Below are 17,106 nucleotides of genomic sequence, written 5' to 3'. Positions count from 1 at the left end.
GCGTGTTTTTTATCAAATATAGACGTTGATATCGCCAGAAAAGAGATACATGGGCTGAAACAAGGGAGGGCCAGTGTGAGGCAGTATCATTCCCGCTTTTTTGCACTGGTCAGTGCCCTGGAATGGGACAAAGATTCAGCTCCAGTCAGAGACCTTTTCTGGGAAGGGTTGAACAGTGCGGTAAAAGACGAGATCGCGATGGGGGAGAGACCCCGGAGCACTCAGGAGATCGTTCAGAGGGCGCTGACGATTGGGGTACGGCTAGAAGAACGTCCATGGAGCAGGGAAGAAGGGCGTGGAGGACGCGAGTCGGCAAGAGTGCCTTCCTTCTTTCCCAAGGATGCCGCGCGTGCGCAATCCACGCCTCCGCCAGGAGGGGGAGGGGAACCTATGGAGGTTGGAGGTGCCAGGGCTCAGTCAGCAACCAGAGCCCTAGCACCGGGAGCAGTCAAAGCGAAGCCTCCCAGAGGGAACAGGAAGTGCTACCTCTGTGACAGTCCTCAGCACATGGCGAAAGAGTGTCCCCAGAGGCTCCACAAGCACACTGCAGCCTCCGCGACGGTAACAGAAGCAACTCAGCACAGAGAACCACAGCAGGGAAATGACGGAGTCTGGCTGGAAACAGAGGCACTGGGGCCCAGCCAGACAAGTCAGTGAAGCAGTCCCCAGAGATTTTGCAGCCCACAGACCCCCTCCCGCCCAAACCAGTAGTGCAGCTCACCGCATCGCTCCAGCTACCCAATGGACTCACAATGGACGTGCCAATCACCATTGACTCTGGCAGCAACGCGGACTTTATAGGGCAGGATTTCATCGAGCGGCACAATATAACGTTACTGCCGGCCACGCTGCCCCTGCAGGTTGTCACGGTGGATGGCAGGGAATTGCTAGGGGGGCAGGTGGTGAAGCAAATGCCACCGATGGTGATGCGAATTGGAAATCACAGGGAAGTCATCAGCTTTAATGTCACCCAACTGTCGGACACGCCTGTAGTATTGGGCATGAGTTGGCTGGACAGGCACAGTCCAACGCTGGCTTGGTACCAGCGGCAGCTAACCTTCGGCTCCTCTTACTGTGCAGAACACTGCATCCTACCCAGACGGGAGGGGGAAGAAGAGGAGACACAACTGCAAGTAGGCACGCTGCAAGCAGTCCCCCACAAGTACGCAGAATTTTTGGAGGTTTTCTGCGAGAAGGAGGCGGACAAGCTACCTCCCCACAGGCCCTATGACTGCAAGATTGACCTCCTGCCAGGGGCGACGCTGCCGACAGGGAAACTGTATTCCATGTCTGAAGATGAACTACAGGAACTCAGGGAGTTCATAGATCATAATTTGGAGCGCGGGTTCATCCGCGAGTCCAAGGCAGTGGGGGGCAGTCCCGTATTCTTTGTGAAGAAAAAGGACACGCCCCAAAAAAGACTTGTGGTGGACTATAGGATTTTGAACTCGAAAACCAACCCCACGGCTTTCCCCATGCCCAAGATCGACGACCTCCTCGCGACGGTGCGCAAAGGACGCGTGTTCACCAAGTTGGACCTGCGAGGGGCGTACAACCTTATTCGCATACGGGAGGGCGACGAGTGGAAGACGGCCATGTTCACGCCCCTGGGCACCTACGAATACAGAGTTATGCCATTTGGATTACAAAATGGCTCCCACTGTTTTCAAGCTTTCATGCATCACGTGTTAGTGGGGCTCCTCTACAAGAAGTGTGTCTGCTTCCTGGACGACATCCTGATATTTTCTGAATCGCAGCAGGTTCACGACAGAGACGTCAAGGAAGTTCTGCGAAGACTACAGGAGCATAGACTGTACGCCAAGCTGGAGAAGTGCCAGTTCGACATGACGGAGGTGGATTTCCTGGGATACAAATTGTCGGACAAGGGGCTCGCCATGGACAGCGCCAAGGTTCGCGCAGTGTTGGACTGGAAGAGCCCGCGCAACCGGAAGGAGGTCCAGCGGTTTGTCGGCTTTGCTAACTTCTATCGCAAGTTCATCAAGGGGTTCGCGATGCAGACGGCGGCCATTACCGACACGCTCAGCTCCAAGAAGAAGAAGTTCATCTGGACGGAGCAGGCGGAGCAGTCCTTTCAGAAACTCAAGCGTCTCTTCTCGTCCGAAGAGCAGCTACTGCATGTAAATCCCAGCAAACCGATGAGGGTTGAAACGGACGCCTCAGACAGGGCCGTGGGAGCAGTCCTGTTGCAGCAAGACCCGCATGGGGATTGGAGGCCGTGCGCCTTCTACTCCAGGAAGCTCAGCAAGTCGGAGCAGAACTACACCATCTGGGACAGGGAGTTGCTTGCCATTCATGCAGCATTCAAGGCGTGGAGGCACTTCCTGATCGGAGCCAAACACACAGTGCAGGTCCGCACGGACCATAAGAATCTGGAGTACTGGCGCACGGCGAGGTTCCTGAACCAGAGGCACATACGTTGGGCGGAGTTCTTTGCGGACTTCGACTTCAGGGTAGAGTACGTCCCAGGTGACAACAACGTCATGGCGGATGCACTGTCCAGGAAGCCGCAATACCTCGAGGAGGCGACGCCAGCGGCGGCCAAGCACATTTTTGCACCAGAAGCGTGGGCGTGCGCTTCGGCAACCGTAGACCTGGATGCTGTACGTCGCGCGTTGCAGGACTCCTTCGCACGAGCAAAGATGGAAGAGGTGCACAGGGGCACGGCGAAGAGAGACGAGTTCCAAGTGCGCGACGGGTTGCTCATCCGCAAAGGGGCCATCTACGTGCCGGGAGACGAACTTCGCGCTAAGGTACTGCAGCAGTTGCACGACGCACCCACAGCCGGGCACTTTGGCACAGAGAAGACGATAGAATTAGTCGCTAGAGACTTCTGGTGGCCCAAGATGCAGGGGGAAGTCGCGGACTACGTTGCGAGGTGCGACACCTGCCAGAGGGCTAAGCCAGTGCATAAACCGCCGGCGGGACTGCTGGAACCGCTGCAAACTCTGCTCGAACCGTGGGAGAGGGTGGCCCTGGACTTTGTCACGGATCTGCCCAGCTCGAGGGGCAAGACAGCAGTGCTAGTGGTAGTGGACTTGTTAACCAAAATGGCACATTTCATTCCGTGTGCGAAGGTGGCCACGGCGGAACAGACCGCCAAACTGTTCATAGATCACGTGTTCAAGGTTCACGGTCTGCCACGGTCTATACTGTCCGACCGGGGGGGACAGTTCATCTCGAACTTCTGGCAGAAGCTGATGGGCATCCTGAACGTCAAGATCAACCTAGCGTCGGCGAGACACCCGCAGACCAACGGACAAGCGGAGCGGGTCAATGCCATCATGCAGCAGTACCTGAGATGTTACGCAAATCAGCAGCCTGCAACGTGGGTGGACTACCTGCCACTCGCCGAGTTCGCCTACAACAACACGAAGCACGTGTCCACGGGGGTGACGCCGTTCTTCACCAACAATGGGAGGCATCCCAGAACCTTCCCGGGATTAGAGAGGGTGGGGCAGGGGGAGCCACAGGCAGCGGACGCATTCGCGTCAGAGTTGCAGGAGGTCCACGAACAGCTTTGAAGGCAGTTAGAGCTAGCTAAGCACGCATACAAAGTGCAGGCTGACAGACACAGGAGGGTTGGGGAAGAAATACAGGTGGGAGACTGGGTTTGGTTGGCAGCCCAAGCAGTGCCGGCCAGATCGTTAGCTAAGAAGAAGCTCGGGCATAAGCAGCTAGGGCCCTACCAAGTCGAGGCACAGGTCAATCCGGTGGCTTTCCGGCTGACACTTCCGGAGGGATCCAGGATGCATCCGGTATTCCATAGATCAGTGCTCACTCCCTACAAGGCACCTCACAGATTTCAGGAGCCAGGGACGGCAAAGAGCCCGCTCGGGGAAAGGACCACGCAGGGGGGGTTGCCAGAGGGGGAGCCCATCAACGAGGTCACAGAGATTTTAGATTCAAGATGGGGGGAAGAGGGAGTAGAATACCTTCTCGCCAGAGAGGGCACCCCGGCCAGTGCCAACAGCTGGGTGCAGGGCTACGCTTTGGAGGAACCTCTGCTCAAAGACGAGTTTCATGCCCTCTTCCCACACAGGCCCATGCCAGCCGAGTTTTTCGACGACTGGCTTTTCACACCCACGCTTTCAGCCAGCACGTTCCAGGGGTTCGACTCGGACGAGGAACCGACACTGAGCACACGTTCCCCGGAGGGGTCACCCTCGGGATCTGCCTCAGAACCCTCGTATTGGTGGGATGATCGGCCAGAGGAGCAGTGGCGCAGGAAGTGGCTGGAGGGTCCCGGGCGAGCAACGTACCCAGAAGAGACCGAGGGAGAGACAGACTTGGACGTGTTCGGGGAGGACCTTGGGTTCGAGCACGGCGGCACAGAGATGGAAGCAGAGGTGATCGACGTCGGCGAGCGCAAGGAGGAAGAGCCGGACTTATCCAGTTGGATGTACGCCGCGGGAAACGAACTGTATCCGGCACTCACCCCCATAACAATGGAGCACCCAGCACCCACACCTGAAGGAGGGGAGGGGGGAAGGGGGGGCTTCGAGGGGGGGATGGATGTCAGGGGTTCAGGAGCAGAGGCACAGGAAAGGGAGGAAACAGAGAGCGAGGGGGAGGAATCCGAAGGAAATATGAGCGATGACAGCGGCCCAAGATCTCTGAGTCTTTCCAGTGAATTGGAAGATTCACAGAAAGGAGCGCCAGTGGTCAGAGCAAGGGGGGGCCCTAGGGGGACACCCCAGGAGGAAGGGACCAGAGGGGACTCAGAGAGCAGCAGTTGGAAATCGGGGCCAGCTTCCCCACCAGAGCGCAGTAGGGAGGAGGGGTCCCAGGTATCGGGATCAGGCGGCTCGCCGCAAGCGGGTGGGCATGAGTCAGGATTGGCCACACCTCCATCGGGGAGCGAGGAAACAGTCAAGAGGAAGGTTGAAGGTTGGGCGCGCGCGCCAAGTTCAAATGCACAGGAAGGCGGCACAGTAAGCAGCCCGGATAGGGAGCCAGGTCCTAAAGCCCGCCGCAAGGAGGGAGAAGAGTCCGGGGGGTCAGCGTCAGAAGAGTCCAGGAAGGAAGAGACCACGGGGGGCAGAGGGACCCAGAGAAGGAAGGAAAGACGGAAGAGGTGGAGTAAGGCTAGAGTATTAAGTTGGTGTACAGGAGGCGGAGACTCAGACGGAGCTTCGCCGGTCTAGCTTCTAAGACGTAGAGCTGCGCGCTGCGGCTTGAAAATGGAAACTGTAACTCAATAAAGACTTTTGTACAGTGTTGCCGGCTAGCGTGGTCCTCTGTGAGCTGGGATCTGGAAGCAGCTCTGACAGACATGTTGGCACTTCAATCAATCAGTGGGTTTTGGTTTGGGCGCTCGATCTCTAAAACAGTGGTGTCTAAACTTTTTTCAAAGTTGGCCAGATTTGATGAAGTGAAGGGCCGTAAGGGCCAACCAAAATTGTTAACCTTTTTTTTTGGGATTGAAGTTGTTGAGGTTTTTGTTATGGTTTTACCCCAAATTGTTGAGCTTTTCTTTAGGGTTGAGGTTGTTGAGATTTTTAAAGGGTCGAACTTGTTGAGGTGTTTTTAGGATTTTACCCTAGGAAATAAACTGCCACAGGGGCTGGATTAAACTGACTGGCGGGTCGGATTAGGCCCCCCCCCCCAACGGACTTTGGACATGCCTGCGCTAAGAGGATTGTGATTGCTTAAGTAAACCAGGGAGTGGGAACGGGGGGAGGAAGTAGACACTCGGTATGAGCAAAGTTGTATGTGATTATATGATTTGATATGAACGTGACAAAGGGAAGATATGAAAATTGAATCAAAATTATATTAAAAAATAAAAGAGGACTTCTTTTAAGTACTGTTCCCCAAGTCCCTCCCCCCAAAGCCCAATTTTGAGATCACCATCCTCCGTAAGGGTTTATTCAGCAAACCCTCTGACATACAGAAAGCAGAAGGGTTTCTTACGCTGCCTTTTTCTTTGAGTGCGTTGGCCAGGTTGCAGTAGGCGTCGGGGAAGTGGGGCTGGAGCTCAATGGCCCGCTTGTAGGTATCGATTGCCAGGTCGATCAGCCCCTGTTCGTAATACACACAGGCCAGGTTGCCATGGACGACGGCGTGGTTTGGGCTCAGGCTCAGGGCCCGTAGATAGGCTGCCACGGCTCTGAAATGAGAGCAAGGAGTGGTTCAGTTTCATTATCATCAGGGTGGATAAAAATCCCCAAAAAATGCTTTGGGAGGGCTATTAAGAGGATGCCAGCGAGGCTGAACCTTTCTGTAAAAAAGACAGGAGAACCTTTGTTTTTGACAGAACGGTAAAAACACTGTGCCATATTGTTATTCCTTTAGTGAAATAAATTGTTTAAATGGTTCTGAAGGAAATGATTCTTTTTCTCCTTCCAGTCAAGTACAGCAGAAAAGTGGTCCAAACAGAAACAGTTAACTTATTAAACCTCACCGTCATTTCATCAGTACTGGTCTATAAATTTCTAATAAGTCTATGCATTTCTGAAAACTCGTTACTCCAAAAAGGAAACAGGTTTAGAATTGCCCATTATCTGTCTATGTATTTCTAAGAGTAGAACCAAAAAGGAAACCTTCCTCTGCTTGTCCATATTAAGAGGATGCCAGCAAGGCTGAACCATTCTGTAAAAAAGGGGATTTGATTATTCCGATAAGGAAACCTTCCTTTATTAGTTAAATAAATTGTTCAAATTGTTATGAAGGAAAGGACTTTCAATCAAGTGCAGCAGAAAAGTTGTCCAAACACAAACTGTTCACTTATTAAACCTCACCATCAGTTCCGTGTTGGCTGCTCGTTCTGCTGGAAGGGTGAGCTCTTTCACTTGAAAGAGCACCGGTGCTTTGAAGGTTGGGGAACCCGCTAGAGCGACGCAGTACCTCTTAAAAACCTTGGATTGAACATTCCGAGGACTTGGTGTTCCTGCGGGTGCCTGGAACAACTCCCTCACCCCCCGGTAAGCTCTTGATAAGGGCTCCGAGAGCGGGTGGGGTTGGAGACGGAGCCACTTGGGAATAGACTCGCTTCCTTCATCACATGAAGCTCTGAGTCCGGCGATCGTGAGTGGCCAATTTCTCCAAGCAACTTTGATGGGAAAAGAGTGAGTAATAAATTAAAAATTTGGACATTTATTTGGAAAGGACAGGGGCTTAAAAAAATGGAGGTCAGTCCCTTCCTCTGATTAAGAGACAAAACAGCTACATCAGCTGAAGCCGAGATCTAAAATTTACGACTTTCTAAAGACTTTCAAATTAATCTCTGTATCCCTCCTACTAGCAGGGGGAAGGGGGATATACTTTTCAGACTCTTTTAATCCTTGCAGACAGTTTGGATTTACGAGGTATTTTCTTTGTGGAAGCGGACTACCCGGTCGGGAAGACTAGACTTCATTATGACGTTGTAAAGAAAAGGACACTTTCAACTTTCGTTTTCCTACTTGGGGGGGAAAAAGTAACTGCAGCCGCCCGAACTCAAAGGTTTTTCTTTTCCCTTTCCCTTTCTCTTTTAAACAGTACCCCTACCCCCAAATATAAATTGTAAATTGGGACTGTGTTATTAACTTCTGGGGAATTAATAAAGGATTACAAGTTAGAGAGACTGTTGACTTTTATATTAAGACTGGTGGAGAGGCTTGAGAAGAGAAACTGTCTGTCTCCTTATCTCCCCTTTGTTTTGAGACTGACCTTGAACAAAAGAATTGCAAGTTATGGATGGGGGAGAGAAAGGAGAGAGAGGACAAAGAAAGCAAAAACTAAACCAAGAAGGGACTCTAAGTCACCAGCTTTTGAGGAGTCTGTGTTGCAATTGCTTCAGGAAATTAAAACAGAAGTAAGAGGAAATCAAAAGTCTATATAGGAATTAAAAAGTGACTTTGCTCAATTAAGACAAGATTTGACGCAAGTTAATTCAGATGTATCAGCACATGAGTCAAGACTGGCGCATTTGGAAACTGTGAGAATTGCTGATTTAGAGGCAATTCAGCGACAATCTCAAATTTCAATTGCGTCTCTCCAGCTAAAACAGAGGGAATGTAATCTGAGATTGAGGGGCATACCCCAGAAAGAGCGGGATAATTTGAAGGATTGGTTAACTGAAGAATTTGCAGCGTATTGGGGCCTCTCAAAAGAAGAATTAAATTCCTGGATTGATAAAGCCTACAGATTTGGACCTAAAAAAGATACTAAGATCACACATGACTGTATGGTGATTTTAAAAACCAAAGAGCAGAGAGATATTATTTTAGGCCACCATTACAAAAAAAAGTTTAAAGATAGATGAGAAGGGAATAATTCTGTTTAAAGACATTCCGACATACTTTTTGGCCCTGAGAAATAACTATACGGATTTGGCCAGTGCCCTAAGAAGAAAGAACATTTTCTTCAGGTGGGAGTTCCCAGAAGGATTATCTTTTAAATTTCAATGAAGGAAACAAAGAATAACAACTGTTGGAGAGAAAGAAAGATTTTTGGAGAAAAACGCAAAAGAGCTTGGACTGGAAAGTTCTCCTTCATTAGGGGCAGGGGCAGTGGGCCCCTAACAAATCAGGATGTCTTTGAAAATCTACTCCTGGAATGTGAATGGTCTAAATTCGCGATTTAAGAGGAATCAAGTTTATCACGTACTGGCAAGACAGAATTTGGGCATAATTTGTCTACAAGAAACACATGTTACAAGACTTCATAGGAAAATTCTCCAAAATAAGAAACTTGGGCAGGAATTTATTTCATCCGACAAAGTGAAAAAAAGAGTTGTGGTTTTTTTATGTTAAAAAAAATGGAACCCCAAATTGTTGCTTAAAGATGAGGAAGGGAGGTACATTGCAGTTGAAATTACGGCACAAGGCGATAAATTTCTTTTGCTGGAAAAATCCAAGTTCCAGCAGACTACCAAAGATTTTCTTTGATATGACTGATAAATACGATTTGTCGGACATATGGAGGCTACAAAATCCAATGAAGAGAGATTTCACTTTTTTCTCAAATTCAAATCAATCTTTCTCGAGAACCGACTATTTATGGATATCCAGAGATTTGGTTCCTTAGGTTACTAAAACAGAAATTTGCCCTAAGACTTGCTCAGATCATAATGCAGTGGTTTTGGAGATGAAATTATACCTGAAGGGTTCCTTTAGATGGAGGATGAATGATGAGTTGTTGAGGAATGAACAGATGATTAGTAAAGCCCAAAAGACTCTAAAAGATTATTTTGAACTAAATATGAACACAGAGGTTGAAACAAGAGTCATTTGGGATGCAAGCAAGGCAGTAATGAGAGGTTTCCTCATACAACAGAACTCGATAAGGAAAAAGATACAGAATGAGAAAAAAGATAAAATTCTGTCTCAAATAAAAGACAAAGAGAAGAGTTTAAGATTAATGCCAAAGAGTCAACAGATTCCAAAAGAAATTAAAGCATTGCAGATTCAATTTTCTCAAATTATTAACCAGGAAATAGAATGGAAAATTAAAATGATGAAACAGAGAAACTTTGAATCTGCGAATAAATGTGGGAAATTGTTGGCTTGGCAATTAAAAAAGAGACAGAAGCAAAGTACTATTACAAACATTGTATCTAATGGAAAATCTATGGAAAACCCTGCAGATATAAGGAAATGTTTTCAGAAATACTTTAAACAGCTGTATAAAAAAGGTAAAGAAGATAAGGATAAAATTGAGCAATTTCTTGCGGCGAATGAAATGCAGAAAATTCCCGAGGATAAAAGGTTCCTACTAAATGGCATGATTACAAGACAGGAGGTTGAGATGGCAATAAATAAGATGCAGTTAGGCAAAGCCCCGGGACCGGATGGTCTTTCTGCAAAATATTATAAAATATTGAAAGATTGGCTAATTCAACAGTTGGCAGATGTGTGTAATAAGATTTTAAGAGGGGACAAAGCTCCCGAAACCTGGAAAGATGCATTTATCACTCTGATTCCAAAAATAGATCAAGATAGATCTGATGTAAAAAATTATACACCAATCTCATTACTTAATGTAGACTATAAAATCTTCGCAAACATTTTGGCCAATAGATTAAAAAAGGTTCTATCAAATTATATACATAAGGACCAGGCAGGATTTCTGCCTGGGAGACATATGAAACGTAACATTAGAAATATAATTGATATAATAGAAAGGTTGGAAGCGAAAAGAAATTGTAAAGCAATGTTAATATTTATTGATGCTGAAAAGGCCTTTGATAATGTTTCTTGGTTATTTATGATGAAAAACCTAGAAAGAATTGAGGTTGGCCAGGAATTTTTAAATGGTATCAATGCAATCTATTTTGAACAAAAAGCAAAAATCATAGTTAATAATGTGGTCTCAGAGGAAATCAGAATTGAGAAAGGAACCAGGCAAGGGTGCCCGCTTTCCCCTCTGCTATTTATTTCTGTTCTGGAGGTTTTGCTAAACATGTTGAGGAAAGAGGAGGAGGTTAAAGGCATTGTAGTGGGATCCAAGCAATATAAATTAAAAGCCTTTGCTGATGACTTGGTTTTAACTTTACAAGATCCAGAAGCCAGTGCAGTAAAAGCACTGGAGCTGATTCAAGAGTTTGGGCAGATAAGCAGGATTTAAATTAAACAAGAGCAAAACCAAAGTTTTAGAAAAAAAACTTAGATAATGAGGAAAGAAAAAACCTTTTTGAAAGGACAGGCCTTGTTTCTGTGAAAAAAGTTAAATATTTGGGTGTGAACTTATCGGTAAAGAATTTGAATCTTTATAAAGATAACTATGAAAAATTATGGAATGAAATCAAGAGAGATCTTGAGATATGGTCAAAACTAAAACTTTCATTGATGGGCCGAATATCGGTGGTTAAGATGAATGCATTGCCGAAGATGCTGTTTTTATTTGAAGTTTTACCAATCATTGATAATGTTAAATGTTTTAAAGAATGGCAGAAGGCATTGTCTAAATTTATCTGGCAGGGGGAAAAACCTAGAATTAAATATAAATTACTTACAGATATAAAAGAGAGAGGGAGCTTTTCCCTACCAGATTTGAAGATACACTTTGAAGCTGCCGCATTCTGCTGGATCAAGGATTGGATTCAATTAGAGAATGATGATGCGCTAGACTTGGAGGGATTGGATAATCGTTTTGGATGGCATGCATATCTATGGTATGACAAGGTAAAGGCCCACAGTGGTTTTAAGAATCATGTTAATTAGAAAGTCATTATACAGTGTACGAACTAGATACAAAGATCTCTTAGTAAGAAAAACACCAAAATGGATTTCACCAATGGAAGCACAGGCCCAAAAAAAGTTAAATATGGAAAACAAATGGTTGAGGTATTCAGATTTGTTGTTAGAGAATCAGGAAGGTTTTAAATTAAAACCATTTGAACAAATGAAAGATAAAGTGAATTGGTTACAATATTATCAAATTAACGAATTATATAAGATGGATAAGAGAAATGGTTTTGCAACAGAAAAAACCAAATTGGAAACGGAGTTGTTAGATACTAATGATAAGAATATGTCTAAAATGTACAGTTTGTTGTTGGAGTGGCACACAAAGGATGACCAAGTTAAATCGGTTATGATTGATTGGGCAAGGGATGTGGGACATAACATAATTGTGATGGGATGATGAGCTGCTTGTGCGTAAAATCGTAGTCCCTCAGAGTTTGCTCAAGTCCACAAACCTCTGTCTGTGACGGAGCGCCTCAAACATGGCTCCTTTAGTCACTGGCAGATTCCGACAGTGGTTGCTTTCGGAATCGCTTCCAACATAAAAGCTCCTTAACGGAAACACGTTGTGATGGGATGATGAGCTGCTTGTGCGTAAAATCGTAGTCCCTCAGAGTTTACTCAAGTCCACAAACCTCTGTCTGTGACGGAGCGCCTCAAACATGGCTCCTTTAGTCACTGGCAAATTCCGACAGTGGTTGCTTTCGGAATCGCTTCCAACATAAAAGCTCCTTAACGGAAACACGTCTTCTGGACTCACGGCGTGACAGTTTCCGGCGAGGAGTGGGTGTCCCTATGGGAGGTCCAGAAACCTCCCCACTGTTCTCGCTGGAAGTGTCCCTGAGCCATTCCTCCTGCTCACTTTCCCTCAGAGACCCACCTCTCCCCCTGCTGGTTCCCTCTCCAGCTGCTGAGTCTCTCCCAACCTCCGTGAGCCCTTCCACCACTTGTCCTTCCGATGGCAGTTCCCTGACAATAATGATGGAGGATTGGGAGAAGCTATGGAGGAAAGGGGTGAAGTTCACTGCATGTACTTTGTTAAAGGAAAACATTATGAAGATGATGTATAGATGGTACTTGACCCCTGTAAAACTAGCAAAGATTTATCACAAAAGTGATAACCTTTGTTGGAAATGTAAAGAAAAAGAAGGTACTTTTTTCCATATGTGGTGGACTTGTCCCAAGGTGAAAGACTTCTGGGAGAAGATTTATAACGAACTGAAAAAAATGTTGAAATATACATTTATTAAGAAACCAGAGGCCTTTCTCCTTGGAATAACAGGTTTAGAATTGCCCAAGAAAGATGTTAAATTGTTCAAATTGTTATGAAGGAAAGGACTTCCAATCAAGTGCAGCAGAAAAGTTGTCCAAACAGAAACTGTTCACTTATTAAACCTCACCATCATTTCATCATTATCTGTCTATGTATTTCTAAGAGTAGAACCAAAAAGGAAACCTTCCTCTGCTTGTCCATATTAAGAGGATGCCAGCAAGGTTGAACCTTTCTGTAAAAAGAGGATTTAAAACAAGTCTTACGGATTAGGGATTTAAATTGTGAGTTAGATCAATTTGATTTAAATCAAATCCACCCTCTAAGGCAACAAGGGATTGAACACATATGCCCACTGGCAATGGGAGTTAGTTTGGGTATGGGTGCAACCACTAAACTGAGAATATAATACGTAATGTGATTATACGTAAAACCAATAAAAACCATTTATATAAAAAAGAGAGTATATATACTATACGCCTATTTGCTTACCTGTCAAATATACGCGCCTCCTTCAAGACGTTCCCCAGATTAATGTAAGCGTCCAGGAAGTTGGGATCCAGGGTCACCGCCTGAGAATATTTAAGACAATTGATTTTTGTTACTAATGTAACAGCATGGTTACTTTTAAATAAGTGGGTCAATCCTACCTACCTACATTAATTTACCTGATCTACCTACCTACCTAATCTATATATCTACCTACCTACCTAATCTAATCTACCTACCATTAAACCTACTGACCTATCTACCTACCTTCCTATTTACCTACCTAGCTACCTAATCTATCTACCAATCTACTGTACCTACCCTACCTACCTACCTACCTTATCTACCTACCTACCATCTAATCCAGGCATGGCCAAACTTGGCCCTCCAGCTGTTTGGAGACTACAACTCCCATCATCCCTAGCTAACATCCCTGATCCCTAGTGGTCAGGGATGATGGGAATTGTAGTCCCAAAACACCTGGAGGGCTGAGTTTGGCCATGCCTGAATCTACCTACCTACCCTATCTATCCAATCCACCTATCTAATCTATCTACCTAATCTATCCATGTACCTACCTATCTAATCTACCTACCTACCCTATCTAATCTATCTACCTAATCTACCTACCTACCTATCATCTATCTAACCTATCTATGCAGGGAATATCAACTGTATGAGAAATCACTAATGGTACCAACAGGACGCTGGAGGCCCATTGCAGTAGAAGAAATGCCTCCAATTTTAATACAAAAAAGAATGGGAAATGTTTATTGCATATTGACAAAAGCAGTGTACACAAGTTAATACATTAGCAGGATTTTTTAAAAAACCAGCTGTAATGTTATAGGCAATGATTAAATTTGGAGGTAATTAGACCTGAAGATTAAATTGACATGCATGAATGAAGATAATTCAAAGGAATCAGGGGAGGAAGGGTAGAGAAGTCAAATAATCCCATAATGTGGGATTAACATTAATTGTATAGACAATTAAAAAACAACAACACTTTAATGTAATGATTTGGTTTCTTGTGTGTGTGTATATATATATATATATATATATATATATATATATATATATATATGAGAAATGCATCCAATTTTGACTTGTTTTATTACAATCAGCTGTTATTATGTGACTTGCTACGCAGTATGATGACCGTCACAAACTCGGAAGTGTTTTTGACATAGATACACCACAAAACTAGAGATGGGAAGGCATGGAGAAAAAACCCGGAAAAATTGGGCAAAAAAACCAGTTTCCTCCCCTATTTTTCCAAAGCCGATTTTTTTCTGGGGGAAAAATTGAAAAAAAAAGAGTTTGATATAGATTGAATATTCCACGCACATGTGGTTTTTTTCAAATTTCCCGGGGGGAAACGGGGGGACGACTGTTTTCTTCTTCTTCAATTTTCCCGGTTTAGGGAAGTTTTGAATGACTGATGTTTTAATCTCTTTTTCATCTTTTGTTGGAAGCCGCCCAGAGTGGCTAGCGAAACCCAGCCAGATGGACAGGGTATACATAATAAATTATTATTATTATTATTATTATTCCTTATATTGTGGACATGTACATTGGTCAAGGCTTTCTGGGAAATGATATACGATGAGTTAAAGAAATTGTTTAAAAATACATTTGTCAAAAAGCCAGAAGCCTTCTTACTAGGTATAATAGGCAAAGAGTTTCCAAGAGAAAAGACTTTTTATGTATGCAACGACGGCAGAGAGAATGCTACTAACCCAATGGGGCTTAGACTGGATTGTTATGAATGAAAAAATTATTATTTAAAAATTAAAAATTATTTAAAATAAGAAGATGAAAGAATGCTACTTGCCCAATTAATGTGGCTTATATTGGATTATTAGGACGCGGGTGGCGCTGTGGGCTAAAGCCTCAGCGCCTAGGGCTTGCCGATCGAAAGGTCGGCGGTTCGAATCCCCGCGGCGGGGTGCGCTCCCGCTGCTCGGTCCCAGCGCCTGCCAACCTAGCAGTTCGAAAGCACCCCCGGGGGCAAGTAGATAAATAGGTACCGCTTACCAGCGGGAAGGTAAACGGCGTTCCGTGTGCGGCTCTGGCTCGCCAGAGCAGCGTTGTCACGCTGGCCACGTGACCCGGAAGTGTCTCCGGACAGCGCTGGCCCCCGGCCAATAGATGTGAGATGGGCGCACAAACCCCAGAGTCTGGCAAGACTGGCCCGTTCGGGCAGGGGTACCTTTACCTTTACCTTTATATTGGATTATTAATGAAAAAAAGAATTTAAAAATATTTAAAAAGAGAATGCTACTTGCCCAATTAATGGGGCTTTTTTAAAAAAAAAAATTATTAACAATTTCAACTTAACACAGTATCAAAACATATCATATTCACTCTCCCCCCACCTCCCTCCCCCCGAGACTTCCCTCAGCTCCTCTCTCTGATTTCTCAACATGTATTATTATCTGCATACTGTAAAATTGTATAAATCCTTATATTATCTATTTACTGTGTTAACAATCAATAAATTTGTGTATGTTTATTCAAAAACTGCCAGGGAGTCCAATTCATTTTGGTGTTTTGTTTTTTTTTTAGTAATTTGTAAAAAGTTCCCAGTCTTCTTTGAAGTCAGTTGTCCTCAGCTCACATTTTGTATGTCAGTACCGTATAGGACGCACTTTTTCCCCTCCAAAAATGAAGGGGAAATGTGTGTGCGTCCTATGGGGCGAATGCAGGCTTTTGCTGAAGCCTGGAGAGCGAGAGGGGTCGGTGCGCACCGACCCCTCTCGCTCTCCAGGCTTCAGGAAGCTCTGCGCAACCCTCGGGAGACCGGCTCCGAGGGTTGCGCAGAGCTGCCTGCAGTCCCGGGATCAGCGCAGCTCTGCACAGCCACCGGGAGCCGGGCGCGAAGTCCCGCCCCGCTCCCGATGACCACGCAAAGCTGCCTGCAGTCCCGGGATCAGCGCAGCTCTGCGCAGCCACCGAGCGGGGTGCGAAGTCCCGCCCTGCTCCCGATGGCCGCGCAGAGCTGCCTGCAGTCCCGGGATCAGAGCAGCTCTGCGCGGCCACCGGGAGCCGGGCGTGAAGTCCCGCCCCACTCCCGATGGCAGCGCAGAGCTGCCTGCAGTCCCGGGATCAGAGCAGCTCTGCGCGGAAACCAGGAGCCGGGCGCGAAGTCCCGCCCCTCTCCCGATGGCCGCGCAGAGCTGCCTGCAGTCCCGGGATCAGCGCACTTCTCCCCATAGCCAGCCCCACAAGCTCGGGGGACAGCGGGGAGGCAGAGCGTGCCTTCCCGCTGTTCCCCGACCTGGTTCTTCCAGCCCCGCACCTGGGGGGGGGGGAATAATTTTTTTTCTTCATTCCCCCCCAAAAAAAAAACTAGGTGCGTCCTATGGGCCGGGGCGTCCTATGGGGCGCAAAATACGGTAAATTTCTCTTGCCACTGCTCCTTTGCCGTGGTTTCCTGATTCTTCCGTCTTTGTGCTATCAAGCCTCTTGCCACTGTTGTAGCATATATAAATAAATTCTTTGTTACCCTTGGCAGGTCTTGTCCTACAATCCCTAACAAAAATGCTTCTGGTTTTTAAAAAAACGTCATTTTGAACATTTTCTTCAATTCATTATATATCATTTATTTCTCTACATACCCACCACATATGATAAAAGGTCCCTTCTTTTTCTTTGCATTTCCAACATATGGTTGACCCGGTTTTGTACATTTTTGCTATCTGTACTGATGTTGTATACCATCTGTACATCATTTTCATATAGTTTTCTTTCAAGAGAGAACAGTCTGTAAATTTTAAATCTGTTTTCCAGTTTTTCCCAATCCTCAAATTGTATATTATGTCCTATATCTTGTGCCTATTTGATCATGACTGATTCTACCACCTCATCTTTTGTTTCCCATTCTAACAGAATACTATATGCACCCTTCAGCAACTTTATTTTTCCTTCTATAACTTCCTTTTGAAATCTAGAAGTGGTATAACTAAATCCTTTATTGTTATCTTCTTTGTATATATCATGTAATTGCCTATAATGTAACCAGCTCTGAAAATGATCTTTTATCTCCCTGTACTCTTTTAATTTCCATTTTCCTTTTTGATCGTTTAATAAATCACGATATGTAAGCCACTTCCCTTTCTTGCCAAGTGGTTTGAGCAACAAAACCAGTCCCGA

General features: G+C 45.7%; 1 protein-coding gene and 1 long non-coding RNA gene across 3 annotated transcripts in view; one reads left to right on the top strand and one right to left on the bottom strand.

The window, feature by feature from the left end:
• Nucleotides 1–17,106, top strand: part of LOC309523338 — an 892,159-nt gene that overhangs the window by 569,748 nt on the left and 305,305 nt on the right. The gene's annotated exons all lie outside the window — the stretch shown is intronic.
• The window catches only part of LOC309523294 (UDP-N-acetylglucosamine--peptide N-acetylglucosaminyltransferase 110 kDa subunit-like), a 116,594-nt gene that overhangs the window by 62,541 nt on the left and 36,947 nt on the right, over nt 1–17,106 (bottom strand). For both annotated transcript variants that reach the window (XM_082207071.1, XM_082207070.1), the window contains exons 6-7: nt 12,952–13,031; nt 5,935–6,130 (exon numbers count right to left, since the gene is read on the bottom strand). In XM_082207071.1, coding sequence (XP_082063197.1) covers nt 5,935–6,130; nt 12,952–13,031 — 276 coding nt within the window. The remainder of the gene's footprint in view (nt 1–5,934; nt 6,131–12,951; nt 13,032–17,106) is intronic.

Source organism: Podarcis vaucheri (genome assembly GCF_965113315.1).
Source record: "Podarcis vaucheri genome assembly, chromosome: W".
NCBI lineage: Eukaryota > Metazoa > Chordata > Lepidosauria > Squamata > Lacertidae > Podarcis > Podarcis vaucheri.
The sequence above is the reverse complement of the archived record's forward strand: the minus strand, read 5'-3'. Positions and strand labels throughout refer to the sequence as shown.